Source organism: Pungitius pungitius, chromosome 18 (assembly GCF_949316345.1).
Source record: "Pungitius pungitius chromosome 18, fPunPun2.1, whole genome shotgun sequence".
NCBI classification, from domain to species: Eukaryota; Metazoa; Chordata; class Actinopteri; order Perciformes; family Gasterosteidae; genus Pungitius; species Pungitius pungitius.
Window position 1 is genome coordinate 15,944,971 of NC_084917.1, and position 15,893 is coordinate 15,960,863.

The window sequence follows — 15,893 nt, forward strand, 5'->3', positions numbered from 1 at the left end:
TTATCCAACCAGGGTTTACATTAGCATTGAGGGGACAGCATTTCCCCTTTGTTGCTTTAATGTTGCTGTCCATTCACTCCACACTAGCAGCAGCTGCAGCGTTCACCCCTACAGTACATTCTCAAACACATGCTGCTTGAATGGTCTTTTTTAAATAAGGAATAAAAACAGGACAGTTATCATTAAAGTGCAAATGTTTGCAAAGAAAGGTCAGATTCCTCCCATCCTCACCGATCTAATCAGTAACTTCATAAAACACATTTAAATTATTATACGCCGCCTCTTTGCTACACGCAGCTGTCGCCTCCATGCATTTCTTTCTTTTTTGATGACGCAAGCGGCGGTGCGACACTGGAGGCTGGTGTTGCGAGATTGGGTGTTTTTTCCGCTACTTATTAATAGCGCGTCTATAGAAATCTGGCACCCTATTTGAACAACGTTAACCTGAAAGAACGTGCCGTTCATAGATACCAGAATGAACGAGTTCACAGTAACGTTCATCGGGCATTAATACAGTACGTTCAGTTCACGTTCGCCCAAAATATGAACAAGTTCATGAACTATCGTTCAATTAACGCGTTCAGGCACTGCGGCAGGCAGTCTGTAATGCAAGAACATCTGTATTTTCTCCGAGGTTCGATCCACCAAACTTTCTTAACTGGTTGAGATTGTCTTAGAGTGCCCCCTCAGTGTGGTAAAGGCCACCTAATCCTGAGGAGGTGTGTATCATCCTCAACATCCCTAGCGCCCTGGTACTGTAATCTTCAAAATCTAGAATCTCCAAATGGAATTCATTCAGAGTATAGTTTATACTGTATTTAGACATTTTAAGTTAACCAAACTAAACCCTTAAAAGTATACTTTTACTTATAGAGTTTTATTTTGTGTTATTTAGAGAATAATTCTTTGATATAAACAGGCTCAGGAGGCGTGCGGTCCATTGGAGATAGACAACGCTCTGTCCACTGTAAGAGATCTGGAGAAGCATATCCAGGAAGCCAAGGCTTCAGCTGAGGAAGGCAAACTCAAACCTCTGCCAGGAGAGACGGTGAGGCCCACTAAAAGACTCCATTCCATAACCGACTCAGAATGTATGAACAGTGTGAATAACAGTTTGTTTTCCCCTGTGTTGCACAGCTTGAGAAATGTTCCCAGGATCTGGGTACCAGCACCAAAGCTGTGAGCTCAGCCATGGCTCAGTTGCTGAGTGAGGTCACCCAGGGCAACGAGAACTACACAGGCGAGTTGAACATTTACACATCTAGACGAGAGCTCCTTTGCTAACCACCCCATCACATCCAGAGATGTGTAGCGTAGAGATGTGTAGTGGTGCAAAAACCTCACCTGGGGCAGTGAATCCCTCACAACTAGGAGTGGGCCAGCCCCTGTTTTCTGGCAGAGAACCACTATGCTAGACTTGGAGGTACCGACTCTCACTGAGTTACAGTCCGCTCTAAACAATGCTGATGAAGACTCAGGGTCTTCCCCAGTCCCTTCACATGTCGGCCATGTTCAGGAGTTCCTTACAGTATACCACAATCTCCCAGTACACCCTGCTGGACACAGCCAGAGACGAGCCGTGCTCTCATTTTCTCTGAGTTCACCTGAATGTCCTTCTTCAGTCTCTCCAAACTCCTCCCACATCAAGGTGCTGGGTGTTTGCTTTGGCCACCGTCGCAGCTTGCAGCCCTTTGAGAAAAACGGCCTCGATTAACATGAAGTTACTTTAAATTAAAGCATCTGCATTTAAGTTAATTTATTTATTCATTATATGCTTTGTCTCATGTATTTATTACATTGGTAATACCTGGTTCTCATAACGGTGACCTATGCACTCTTCATCCATACTGCACTCATACCAAACACTGTTACTCTCTTGTCTGATCCAGGCATGGCAGCAAGAGACGTGGCACAAGCTCTGAAATCCTTGGCCTCAGCTGCCAGAGGAGTTGCTGCCACTACTGGCGACCGACCAGCACGCAACGCCATGCTGGACTGCGCCGGGGATCTCATGGATAAGTCAGGAAACCTAATCGAAGAGACCAAGAGAGCCATCGCCAAGCCGGGAGATGCAGAGAATCAGCAGCGGCTGGCCCAGGTAAGTGAGGGTGTCAACAATGCTGGGACTGTGGTTTATTCCTGACTGACCTTAGTCATCAGCTGTAGCTGTGTTGTAGCTACCTACTTCCATTTCAGACTAGTAAAGGAAAATCTGCCTTTGGCAGGCAGGTACAGTAGTGTGATGAGACACTTAAAAGATTACTGAGTAGACAATGACTCAGTCAACATGAAAATATTCAGACTATACCAGGGGTGAAAGTAGTTCTTATTTCTTGGTGGTACTATGATACGTCATGATACGAATGTCGCATGTGACGTCACACGTGTCATTTAGCCTCTTCTGGGTCCAAGCGCTCCGCTCGTCCAGATCTAATAACAATGGCGGAACCTGTTAATTTATTTACGATCACGTCCTACTTTAGTGATGCACCCGTCAAAAAGTGTTTAAGCTTAGTTTAGTCAATTTAGTAGTATGATCTGACACAGCCCGGGCTAGCAACAGTACAGAAGTATTGTTATGATAAACAGCGCTGGCAGCAATGTGTTTTAGAAGTGTTTAGGGTGAGGGTTAATTGTTTTCAATACAGGTGCACGTTGAGGGTCAGGCAGTCAGGTACAGCACATGCGAGTCCCCAATCGGGAAGACATTTCTTACCGGTACGGTGTACCGGCTTACTTTCACCACTGGACTATACTTTGACTAAAAAACACTAAATAAATTGTAGCACTTAAATTGTACTTATAATGACTCTTATCTATAGCATGTTGTAAACAGGCTTATTTGATGAAATGCATTAATTTCAAGTTGCTTTGGATAAAAGCTAAATGACATGTAATGTAAAAAAATCAACCTGTGTGTGTGTGTGTGTGTGTGTGTGTGTGTGTGTGTGTAGGTGGCTAAGGCAGTGTCTCAGGCTTTGAACAGATGTGTTAACTGCCTACCTGGCCAGAGGGATGTGGACAACGCCATCCGTACTGTGGGCGAAGCAAGCAAGACTCTGCTGTCTGATTCTGTAAGTTCAACAGATTGCATTATTACTGACGTGAGTCATCTTGTTTAAGGTACAAGCTAGAAGGTAGAAGCTACGGCATCTCAATCAGATTATAGTCTTGACTGGCCAGACTCATCTAGCTTCTTCTGAGCCATTCAGAGGTGGACCTGCTGGGGGTTTGGAGCATTGTCCTGCTGCCGAGAGCTTTAGGTCACGAGCTGATGGACGTTCTCCTTCAGGATGTTTCGGTAGAGTAAAGAGTGCTGAAGATGCAGATCACCAGACCATCAAACTAACCCCACCATGTGTGACTGTTGGTATCACACATTCTTATGTCCCCATAATATTTGCCTAAAAGTCTTGGGAATCATTAAGATATTTTGGGGCCTTTGTGTTCTTTTTGATCAGCAGTGGCTTTCTTGTAAGAACTCTCTCTTGGATGCCGTGTTTGTCTTTCTTTTCTCCTCTGACCTCCGCATGGTTCTCTAGAGTTCCAAATCCATAGAAATGGCTCTGTGACCCTTACCAGGCTGATATGTGTCTGTTACTTTGTTTCTCATCTGTTCTTGAATTTCTTTAGCAGCATGGTGTGTTGCTTTTTGACATATTTTAGACATTTCACACAGCTTTCCAAAAAATGTGGTTAATCACTAGTTTTATTTTCCCCAAACTGCTACATAGCACATCTTAAGATCTACTTAAGTAGTTCTCTTCATATAATAATACTGCGATCTGTTTGTCTTTGTCTAGTTGTGATTTTACAATACATTTTTTATTTATTTTGCCAAAAACAGTAAATAGAAATGAACAATTCTCAGATGTTGATAACAGTTTTGGGGATGGTGCTGCTGTGAAGCAACTGCTTACATTCTCATTTCCAGATGTGTTCTTCCTTTATTGCCCCGCCCTCTGCGAGCCATGTTGCTACTCCCAGCACTCACATCCTTGTCCTCCTCTAGTTCCCGTCCAGTGGAAGGAGCTTCCAGGAGGTCCAGGCTCAGCTCAACGAGGTGGCAGCAGGTCTGAACCAGTCCGCCAATGAGGTGGTCCAGGCTTCAAGAGGGACCACCCAGAACCTGGCCAGTGCCACTAGCAAGTTTGGACAGGACTTCAATAACTTCCTGAATGCTGGTGTTGACATGGCTGGAACATCCAAGGTCAGAATTAAAACTTGATACTTTCATAGGTGATGCGAGCTGTGGAAAGAGTGCAAACAGGCTTAAAATGTTGCAACACAAGAGGCAGTCTGCTGTAAAGTTTCTCTTTACCTTTACTGATGTCTGTCACAATAGAATGTAGGTGATGACCGTATCTTCACACAATGACTCAACAATACACTGCTTCAGTGTGGAGGAAACTTACATTAGGACATACAGTATGTGCGCGTTCACAAAACATAAACAAAAATGACATCAATAGTTTAATTTAGGCTCAGTGATTTCCTGGTTAGCTGTAGTTTTGAAATAAATGTTAATCCAGCAGGAATACACTTTTTTTGCACAGTTGTTTGTGGGTGTTCATCGTAAAAACGAGACATGGGCAGCCATAGCAAGCATTGACTCATTCTATACTCAAATATCGAGAATAAGTTCCTTCTGCTGTGCTCCAGTCTAAAGAGGACCAGACACAGGTGGTGTCCAACCTGAAGACAATCTCCATGTCATCCAGCAAGCTGCTGCTGGCAGCCAAAGCCCTGTCCACTGACCCCAGCTCCCCCAACCTCAAGAATCAGCTGGCCGCAGCGGCCCGGTGAGAAACCTCACACCCGCCTCTTTGTGTGCTGCTCCCCTCTCACTGTCTCTCTGCGATTACGTCTCTGAACCTTTTGTGTTTACAGGGCCGTTACCGACAGCATCAACCAGCTGATCACCATGTGCACCCGGCAGGCTCCTGGTCAGAAGGAGTGTGACAATGCTCTCAGAGAGCTGGAGGTAACAACCATCCTTTTAGTATTCCATGAGTCCTCTCCTGGTGCACCGCCTCTTCTCTTTAGTCTGATTTATTGGATTGAGTCCATCCAAGTCAACTTTAGAAGCTACAGGACGAGTTGGTATATCTGAGCAATAACTAAACCTGTGGTGTGGCTTTGGCGTTGAATGGACTCGGTCAGGTCTAATTTATTAAAAATGTTCTTGTAAGTACAAACGAGCACCATGAGGATATGGAAGTCACAGGCTTTATCTCCACACTTTGCTAATTTACATTTTTAAATCGCTTTAAAAAAACAGGCCAATCGCTGGGGAGCCTTTACAATAAAAGTACTGATCCTGTTTTTATCATCTGCAATGACTTAGCCGTCTACCACCAAATGGAGCACAGAATGAAAGCGATTCCCTGAGCTGAAACATCAAGGTTCTTTTCTGAGCCTTCTCTATTAGAGCATCACAGACCTTTCACTTTAATTTACTGACCCTAACAGCTGCTATTTCTGCCTTCTGAAATCAATGACTCACTCTTTTGTCTTCCCAACTATTGATTTATGAAAAATAGCAACAATTCACCCGCTGCTTTATTGTTCTCATTGCTCTGTTTAAGTAGACCAATGAGGGCAGTGTCTACAGCTGACAACGCCTGGAATTAAACAGAACTAATAATGCCTATAACATTTAATTCTTTATCACACGGTACCATGTACTTATATATTCTCTATCATTTACAGTCAAACCAACAGCGTGTTTTGTGCTGGTAAGACACAACCTAACTAGAACCTTTCTATTGATAAACCAACTTAGCTTAAGCTCAACTTAAAGCACTGTGCTCTCCTCATCGTCTGTAAGATAACATTAGCTAGTGTTAACTGCAGAACAGAGCAATCATTTTGTGCAATAATGTTAGGAATCAGACCCCTGGTCACTGCAAAGGTTTCACACACACAGAAAAGTTACCTGGAGATCAATGCACAGTATATGAAGAGATAAATCCAAACATCTCACTCTGCAAATCTTTAATGTTATTTTGTCATTTTTGACCCAGTGTGCTGCACTCAGAGATCTGTGTTGTACTTCTAGCTTTTATAATTGAAAGGTGCTCATGAAGAGTTCCAGCTCACTGTGGTGTTGAATGTTTGCAATATAAGTAAAAACACATGTTTGCCTCACATTAACTGTAAAATCTTGTCTCAATTCCCCGCCTCACCATCTCCATAACGCTTGTACACATGCAGTTTTTCTGCACAGGTGCCTTGTGACCGCCCCCTATAAATAGGACAGCGGTCATGTGACGTGCAGGTACATTGTATGACTATTTGTGTCTGTGTGCAGTCGGTGAGGGGCATGCTGGAAAACCCGACAGAGGCCGTCAATGAGCTGTCATACTTTGACTGCATCGACAGCGTCATGGAGAACTCCAAGGTAGAACACTGTATAACTGTATGTTGGGCTTAACACTGTTCTGTTGTTTGAGATTAGTCGAACGTGTCCGCATGTTTTACAGGTTGTTTATATGTTTCATCTTTTAAACATTTGACCCCATTCTGTTCTTTGGTCTTCCTGTAACTGTATGCTGTTTCCCTGTATTTCAGAAGGGATGGCTTGGCTAGAATTTTTAGTGCTAAATGGTTCTCATACCAAAATCTTACTTAAAAAGATATTTACAGGGTTCATTTTGTTCATTTAACATAAGAAGTCAAGGTTTTCTGACTACTGAACGGCTCAAAAAGGATGAATGTTTTTTGATTTTATGAAGACCTGTGTGACCGAAGATGAGGGAATGAATGTGAGCAGTTAGTGTTTCTGACACCCTGTGCTCCCGAAGGCATCTGTTCATCATGAGAGCATCGGAAGACGTTCTCCGGACTAAACCCACATCTCTTATGTTAATCTCTGGTTTTCACAGGTCCTGGGTGAGTCAATGGCTGGCATTTCCCACAATGCCAAGAACTCCAACCTGCCAGAGTTTGGTGATTCAGTCAGCGGTGGCTCCAAAGCATTGTGTGGTCTCACTGAAGCAGCTGCACAGGTTAAAAGCTCAACAGAAGGTTTATTCTTGTGTCTGAGACCAATGTGGACATTTGTTGTTACAGTTTAGTCTTTGTTGTCTTTTAAGTCCAACCATTCCAGGGTGCATTTACTCTCAAATGCATCCGCTCACGTTCGCCACTTGGCGAGGTGGCCTGCCTCACATTGAGTTCAGATCTTAGAGAAGTGTGGACAGTAGGGATGCAGCTTGCTGTAACAAATATCCCGGGTTTGAACGCATTGTTCAATAGTAAAAACGCAATGTTTTGAGTAAAGACATAAAGTACAGATGATGAAGAACATTTTGGGATTTAGCTGCAAGATTGACTTGATTTAGAGTGGAACAATCATGTATTACACTTGCATGATGAACTGAATGGTGAGAAGTCTTTGGCAAACAAGACTATTATTAGTATTATTACTAGTATTAGTATATTTGTATTTCAATATATTAAAAGGGGGGAACGAGGAAAAAAGAGATACTTGTGCTGAACTTCATTGTAAAGTGACAAGTGTGTGTTGATGTCCCTAGGCTGCCTATCTGGTAGGAGTATCAGACCCCAACAGTTCAGCGGGTCAGAAGGGCCTAGTGGACCCAGCTCAGTTTGCCCGGGCTAATCAGTCCATTCAGATGGCTTGCCAGAACCTGGTGGACCCAGCCTGCACTCAATCCCAGGTACACGTCAACCTCACTGAGACATCACACTCATGGCCACAGTCCTCAGCAGGTCTTCTTAGTTGTGGATGGTGAGTTTATGTCCTTGCATACGCCTGTTTCTCTGCCAGGTGCTCTCTGCAGCCACTATTGTGGCCAAACACACCTCGGCTTTGTGCAACGCCTGCCGCCTGGCCTCCTCCAGAACTCCAAACCCTGTGGCCAAGAGGCAGTTTGTCCAGTCCGCCAAAGAGGTGGCCAACACCACTGCCAACCTCGTCAAGTCCATAAAGGTCCGTAGTACCGTTCCTGTTAAACTCACTCAAAGACAATATATGATGTGTAAAATAAAATGCATAGTTTCAATTTCTTAGCACCATGTCTGAAGTTTAAAGTGTTAAATAGCTGTTGCGAGACATGATAATGTGTAGTAAAGGGACTAATGGTGCACAGTTATCGATGCTTTGTACTCTAAAGCAGTGGTTCACAACTTGTCTGGATGCAAGCCCAACCATCACAACTTAATGACAAGCCGCCACCCAAATCAAGGAACGTTTTAACAGAAATGTATTTAATGAAAAGATGGTGCAGATTGAACTTGGAATAGTGGTGTTGGGAACCATGTAAGGCCATTGTTTTGGTCAATAGCTAATGTCAAATTCATTGACTTCAATAGAATTGTTCGTAATCACTAAAATAATTCACAAAATAAATAAATAATTGGACACCCCCGTAAAAAGGGACTAATAACCAAACTATAAATCAAGTCTTATTCCAGGCTAACCTGAGCCAGCCCTAACTATAAGCAATATCAAAGAGGAACTTTTTAAGCTTTATCTTAAATGAGCTGACCGAGTCTGCCCCCCGGACTGAAAGTGGAAGCTGGTTCCACAAAAGAGGAGCTTGATAACTGAAGGCTCTGGCCCCCATCCTACTTTTTTAAAACTCTAGGAACCACAAGTAGCCCAGCATCTACGGAGCGCAGATGCCTTGTAGGGCAATACAGTGTAATAAGCTCTTTAAGATAAGATGGTGCCTCACCAGCAAGTGCCTTGTAGGTGAGGAGAAGTACCTTAAATTCTATTCTTGATTTAACAAGAAGCCAGTGCAGAGAAGTTAATACAGGAGTTATAGGATCCCATTTCTGTAGATGAAAAAAGGCCGTTCCTTGAAGTCTTCTTTATATAAGAGTTGAAGGACATATCCTGGTCGAAGAGAACTCCAAGATTTCTGACGCTGCTGTTGGATACCAGAGCAATTCCATCCATAGAGACTGTATCACGTGACAGCTGACTTCGAAGGCGCTCTGGGCCTACCATGATAACTTCCGTTTCATGCACAGACAAAAATAAAGTCCATATACTGAGAAGTTATTTTTTTAAAAACACTAAAATTATGTAACAAGAATTATTTATGGGGGAACGGGGGATGCTTTTCGTTGCAGACAAGCGTCAGGAGTTCTACTTGACATGGCTACACTGAGGTCTATGGAGCCAAATCCATGGCTAACGTATTGTTCATTTGAAAATCAAATGTTAAACTAAAAGTTTTGGTCTTAAACATTGAAAAATACAACAATATATTCAAAATATCAATAACTGGACAAAAACAAAACAAAAATGTTTACCATCAGCAATTTTTGAAAAATCCATTAAACATTGTTCTTTACTAAATATTCAATACAATAGACCGTTTGATTTAATTATCCTAAATCCCAGCTCCCCCATACCAGGGTGGTTTGACCCAGCCAAACCCCTTTTAATTAAATTTTGACAAATGTAGAGACTTTTCCTAGTGTAACTGTAGACTTTTGTGACGCCCTTCTCTATGAACGCTGCCGTGAGCAGTGAAGTGATACAGCAGACAACAAATGATCATCCCGCATGAGTGTTTTTTTTACTTCTGTCTATTCCAACTTGTTTAGTCCAAATCAAGGAATAGGGCCCTGTACGGTGTGGGTTGGTACGGCTCCCGACACAGGCACTGACACCAGGGTGGTGGGCTTCAAAGGTTTTATTCTTTTAAGTATTTTGTTCCTGCTCGCGATGACACGCCGCTCGCTCGGTCGGTCTCTCCTTCTCGCTCGCCCCCGTCTCACTGCTCAAATAGGGGAGAGCACACACACACAATTATCCCCAGCTGGTTGTTATTGTTTTCACCTGGCACCGTTCCCCGAGCCACTCCCCCTCTTTCCCCCCTGCAGCCGAGCTGAAACCTCGCCCGCCACCACATACCCCCACCGCCCGACTTAGGCCGGGGAGCCGTCCGGCCTAGCTTACTCCCCCCCCCCTCCCTCCAGAGGGCGGGAGAGGAAGTCCGCCACGACCATCTGCGTCCCCGGCCTATGGACCACCTTGAAGTTAAACGGCTGCATGGCCAGATACCACCGAGTGATCCGGGCGTTAGTATCCTTCATGCGGTGGAGCCATTGGAGCGGGGCGTGGTCCGAACAGAGGGTGAATGAGCGTCCCAGGAGGTAGTAGCGCAGGGAGCCCACCGCCCACCGGATGGCCAGGCACTCCTTCTCCACCGTGCTGTACCTGGCCTCCCTCTCCGACAGTTTCCGGCTGATGTAGACCACCGGGCGGTCGACCCCCTCGACCTCCTGGGACAAAACGGCCCCCAGCCCTCTGTCCGACGCGTCGGTCTGCAGCACAAACGGGAGAGAAAAATTAGGTGTGTGGAGGAGCGGCTCCCCACAGAGAGTCTGTTTTACCTTCTCAAACGCCCGCTGGCACTGCTCCGACCACTGGACCGGATCTGACGCACCTTTCCGGGTCAGGTCGGTCAAGGGGCTGGTGAGGTCCGCAAACCCGGCGATGAACCGCCTGTAGTAACCTGCCAGCCCCAAAAACCGCCTCACCTCCTTTTTCGTCTTGGGGCGCGGGCAGGCTGCAATTGCCGCTGTCTTGTCTACCTGGGGACGCACCTGCCCCCCCCCCAAGTGGTACCCCAGATACCGTACCTCCCTCCGTCCAACTGCACACTTCCCCGGGTTTGCCGTGAGCCCGGCCCGCCTCAGCGACTCCAGCACCGCGCCCACCCGCCGCACATGCTCCACCCAGGTGGTGCTGTGGATAATGACGTCATCCAGGTATGCGGCTGCATATGCGGCGTGCGGACGCAGCACCTTGTCCATGAGGCGCTGGAACGTGGCCGGGGCACCGAACAAGCCGAAGGGAAGCATGGTAAATTGGTACAAACCATACGGAGTGGAGAAAGCTGTTTTCTCTTTGGACTCTGACGACAGGGGAATCTGCCAGTAGCCCTTAGTTAAATCCAGGGTCGTAAAAAAACGTGCAGTGCCCAGCCGGTCCAGGAGTTCGTCGACCCGGGGCATTGGGTAGGCGTCGAATCGTGACACGTCATTTACCTTGCGGTAGTCCACGCAGAACCGCACAGTCCCATCCTTCTTGGCCACCAGAACGATGGGGCTGCACCAGGCGCTGTTGGACTCTTCTATTACCCCCATCTCCAACATAGCCGCTAATTCCTCCCGAACCACTTTTCTTTTGTGTTCGGGTAGTCTGTAGGGTCGTGACCTCACCGTCACCCCCGGGGGTGTCTCGATTCGGTGTGCTATCAGGTCGGTGCGGCCTGGCAGGGGGGAGAACACATCAGCAAACCGCTCCTGCAACTGGGCAATGTCTGCTCTCTGGTCCTCAGAGAGATGAACCTCACACGGGAGCGGGGTGGGATTGACCGCTTTTGGCACCTCCGGCCCCAGGTCCTCTCTTTCCGATACTGTGGAGATCAGAGAAACAGACTCCGCCTCCCTCCAGGGTTTCAGGAGGTTGAGGTGGTATATTTGTGTAGCCCCGCCCCTGTCAGACCGCACCACCTCATAGTCAACATCCCCCACCCGGCGTGTGACCTCGAAGGGCCCTTGCCACTTAGCCAGGAGTTTTGAGTTGGAAGAAGGAAGTAATATAAGTACCTTTTCTCCCGGTGTGAATTCTCGCAGCTTGGCTCCTCTGTTGTACAGCCGCTGTTGTCGTTCCTGGGCCTGGAGCAAATTCTCTCGTGACATCCTACCCAGTGTGTGGAGCTTTGCTCGTAGGTCCAGGACGAACTGGATCTCGTTTTTCCCGGGGCTCGGACCTTCCTCCCAGCTTTCTTTAATAAGGTCCAGCACCCCTCTTGGTGATCTGCCAAAAAGAAGCTCAAAGGGGGAAAACCCGGTGGAGGCCTGGGGAACCTCGCGGACTGCAAACAACAGAGGGTCAAGCCATTTATCCCAATTACGTTCATCGTCGCTAATAAATTTACGAATCATGGACTTCAGCGTCCTATTCATCCGCTCCACCAACCCGTCAGTCTGGGGATGGTAAACGCTGGTGCGGACGGACTTAATGCCCAGTAACCCGTAAAGTTCTCCCAGTGTGCGCGACATGAACGAGGTGCCCTGGTCTGTTAGAATCTCTTTCGGGATTCCAACCCGGGAGATGACCTGAAACAGCGCTTGCGCAACGCTCTTTGCAGAGATATTGCGCAATGGCACTGCCTCCGGATACCGGTTTGCATAATCCATGAGGACTAGCACAAAGCGGTATCCGCGTGCGCTCCGGTGGAATGGCCCGATTATATCCATGCCGATGCGCTCGAACGGGACCTCCACCAACGGTAGAGGCCGCAGCGGGGCACGCGGGATGGCTGGTGCATTGACTAACTGACACTCCGGGCAGGACGCACACCAGCGGCGCGCGTCCGCCCGGATGCCCGGCCAATAAAATCGGGCCATTATCCGGTCTAGTGTTTTCCCGTATCCCATGTGACCCGCCATCGGATTATAGTGAGCCGCTTGGAAAATCATTTCCCGGCGGCTTTTCGGCACCAGCAACTGGGTGTTTTCCTGCCCCGTCCGAGTGTCACGACTCACTCTATACAGTCTGTCCCTAATCAATGAGAAGTGCGGGTATGACTGTGCTGCGTCAGGGCGCACCAAATGACCATCAACTCGTATCACTTGGTCGTAGGCTGAGCGTAGAGTGTCGTCACGAGACTGCTCGAGTGGAAAATCTTCCATGGAGCGGAACTCGGGAACCACCGGAGTCTCCACGGGAGGCTCCGCCGGTTCCCCCTCTCCCCCGGCGGCGTCGGACGACCTCGCGTCACCGCTGAGCACAGCACAGATACCGCATGTCCCTGTCGGTCGTGAACGCACCCCCGCAGCCTCTCCCATTAGCGTGTTAAATCCCTCCCAATCCGTTCCCAAAATTACTGGGTGCGTCAGGTGGGAGCTAACCGCGACCTTTATTCTATATTTTTTCCCCTTGAACCTAAGTTCGACGGACACTATGGGATACTCATGAATGTCCCCGTGCACACACCTAATTTTCACCCGCGACGCTTCTACCAATGCCCCTGGCCGAACCAGGCTCTGATGTATCATGGACTGCGAGCAGCCCGAATCCACCATCGCCTGGCGTGTACCCCCCTGGATTCTTACCGGAACGCGGTACGTCGCTCCCGGGCCGGGGGAGGGTGATGGAGCGCCGGCGACCCGGATCACCTGCCCCACCTCCATAAGCGGGCACTCCCTCCGCAGATGGCCGGGCCGCCCGCACTTCCAGCACTCCTGCCCTGGCGTATGAGAATCTCTCGGTGGGTCAGGAAGGGTGCCAGGGTTTGCTGCGGTCGGGGGGTCCCGGTGCACGGCTGTCGGCGCTTGACGTGGGGCCGGTGTGGGCCGCCCCGCGGTCCGCTGCGGGCTCCTTCCGGTTGGCGCTGCTGCTGGTTGCGTCGCCGGCGGCGCGCCCTCCCGGCCGCCCTGCCCGCTACGGTGCACCGCCAGGTGGTCCTCGGCCAGGGTGGTGGCTGCCTCCAGCGTCGGTGGCCGGTGATATCGGACCCACGCCGCCGTCCGGGCCGGGAGCCCCCCCACAAACTGCTCCAGTGTCACCGCTTCAAGGACCTCCGCCGCCGTTTCTACCCCCGTCGGCCGGAGCCACCTGGCGGCGGCGTCCCGGAGCCGCTGCCCGTAGGCGAACGGCCTGTCCTCTGGCCCCAGCCTGGCCCCCCGGAATCGCTGCCGGTGGTCCTCGGGCAGCAGCCCCAGCCGGTCGACCACGGCCTTCCGCACGGCCGCATAGACTCTCCGGGCCGCCGGGGGGAGCCCCATGGCCGCCGTCTGCGCCTCACCGGTCAGGAGGGGCACCAGCCTGACCGGCCACTCTTCCTCCGGCCAGCCGCATGCCTCCGCCGTCGCCTCGAAGGCCTCCAGGAAGGCCTGGGCGTCGTCCTCCGCCGTCATGCGGTGGAGGGTTAGGCTCGCCAGTGCTGTCGGGCCCGGTGGTGGTAGCGTGGGTCCCGACCGCGCCACCAATAGCTCCAGCGCCTGGGCCTGCCTCCCCACCTGGGCCTGGAGCGCCCCCAGGAACTGCCGGTTAGCCTCGGCCTGGTCCCTCTGGATCGCCGCCAGCTCCCCGATCATCTGGCCCAGTGCCAGTGCTGGTTGGGCCGGCATCGCCTGCTGTGCCTCGTCCGCCATTCTGCCAGGTTGGGCGCCACTGTACGGTGTGGGTTGGTACGGCTCCCGACACAGGCACTGACACCAGGGTGGTGGGCTTCAAAGGTTTTATTCTTTTAAGTATTTTGTTCCTGCTCGCGATGACACGCCGCTCGCTCGGTCGGTCTCTCCTTCTCGCTCGCCCCCGTCTCACTGCTCAAATAGGGGAGAGCACACACACACAATTATCCCCAGCTGGTTGTTATTGTTTTCACCTGGCACCGTTCCCCGAGCCACTCCCCCTCTCTCCCCCCTGCAGCCGAGCTGAAACCTCGCCCGCCACCACAGGCCCAATTGTCCCTTGAGCCATGCATAAAACAAAATAGAAACTATAGTGTTGCCTTGCTGAAGGTTATGACTGTAATGGTCCAGAATGAGAGGCACTCTGGTCTATGAGAGGCCGTACCAGTGTAATCCTGACTCCAACCGCTGTCTCTAGGCTTTGGATGGAGCCTTTAACCAGGAGAACCGAGAAAAGTGTAAGGCTGCCACTGGTCCTCTGATAGAAGCTGTTGACAACCTGACCGCCTTCGCCTCCAACCCAGAGTTCGCCAGCATTCCTGCTCAGATCAGTCCCGAGGTATGTTCTCTCCTAAACAAGTAAGTTCTGCAATGACTGACCTACGATGACCTTTCACTGTCAACTCTTGCTTTAAATAATGAAGAGAAGAGAAGGCTTCTGTTTGAGGCACTTCCCTAAGTTAAGTGCTCATTTAAAGCTGTTGACTCGGTAAGTAAGGATAAACACTAATAAGAGCGTATGCTTCAGGGTCGCCATTTTTGTTCAGCGAAACCTTTATCTATATCTAAATCTTCATGTGGTGCTAAGGACAACTTCTGAGAACAATAGCGTTTTGTATTTCTTATTGCGTGAATGGTTTCCTCAGGGTCATGCAGCCATGGAGCCCATCGTGGCAGCAGCAAAGACAATGCTGGAGAGCTCGACCGGCCTGATCCAGACGGCCCGCTCTCTGGCTGTCAACCCCAAAGATCCCCCCAAGTGGTCAGTGTTGGCCGGACACTCCAGGACTGTGTCTGATTCCATCAAGAAACTCATCACCAACATGAGGTAACTGTAGCGTTACTTCTTCTCTGGGATGTTCAATCTGTCAGTACTTCCTCAGATAGCAGAGCCAAGTACTCCTCTTCAGTATTTACAACTTGTTGGTTCCACTTTGTGTTTTGTCCTTCTGAACTTCTGGCTGGTCGTGCAGGTAAAGAAGTAACAGGTCTCACATACCATAATATACATTTGAGAGACTGGGGAACACATCCACATTTAGGAGGCCGTTGTTTGACCAGACGCCTCCACATTCAGCTGTCCCCACATCTCAATCCAATAGAGCACCTTTGGGATGTGGCGGAACAGGAGATTCACATCATAGATGTGCAGCCATCAAATCTGCAGCAACTGCGTGATGCTTTGATGTCAATATGGACTAACATCTATGAGGACTGTTTCCAACCTCTTGTTGAAAGTATGTCACGTGAATCAAGGCACTTCTCAAGGCAAAAGGGGGCCAACCTTTTACTAACAAGGTGGACCTAATGAAGTGGCCGGTGAGTGTAGATCTGTTCGGAGGAGTAGAAGATGAGCTAGCTAGAAGTGGCCTGCTGTACATTTGAAATACAGTAGCTAGGAATAGAGCAATGCTGAACTGAAGCACTCCAGCTGCAGCCTAATTGCAGGGTATGGTTGGTCACGCACCAGTGTTTCACTG

General features: G+C 49.0%; 1 protein-coding gene across 2 annotated transcripts in view; it reads left to right on the forward strand.

The window, feature by feature from the left end:
• Nucleotides 1-15,893, forward strand: part of tln1 (talin 1) — a 59,924-nt gene that overhangs the window by 21,804 nt on the left and 22,227 nt on the right. For both annotated transcript variants that reach the window (XM_037484767.2, XM_037484768.2), the window contains 13 exons: nt 920-1,048; nt 1,138-1,240; nt 1,890-2,098; nt 2,955-3,074; nt 4,013-4,210; nt 4,663-4,802; nt 4,891-4,984; nt 6,314-6,403; nt 6,888-7,010; nt 7,542-7,685; nt 7,796-7,957; nt 14,612-14,752; nt 15,060-15,241. In XM_037484767.2, the coding sequence (XP_037340664.1) occupies nt 920-1,048; nt 1,138-1,240; nt 1,890-2,098; nt 2,955-3,074; nt 4,013-4,210; nt 4,663-4,802; nt 4,891-4,984; nt 6,314-6,403; nt 6,888-7,010; nt 7,542-7,685; nt 7,796-7,957; nt 14,612-14,752; nt 15,060-15,241 (1,835 nt within the window). The remainder of the gene's footprint in view (nt 1-919; nt 1,049-1,137; nt 1,241-1,889; nt 2,099-2,954; nt 3,075-4,012; nt 4,211-4,662; nt 4,803-4,890; nt 4,985-6,313; nt 6,404-6,887; nt 7,011-7,541; nt 7,686-7,795; nt 7,958-14,611; nt 14,753-15,059; nt 15,242-15,893) is intronic.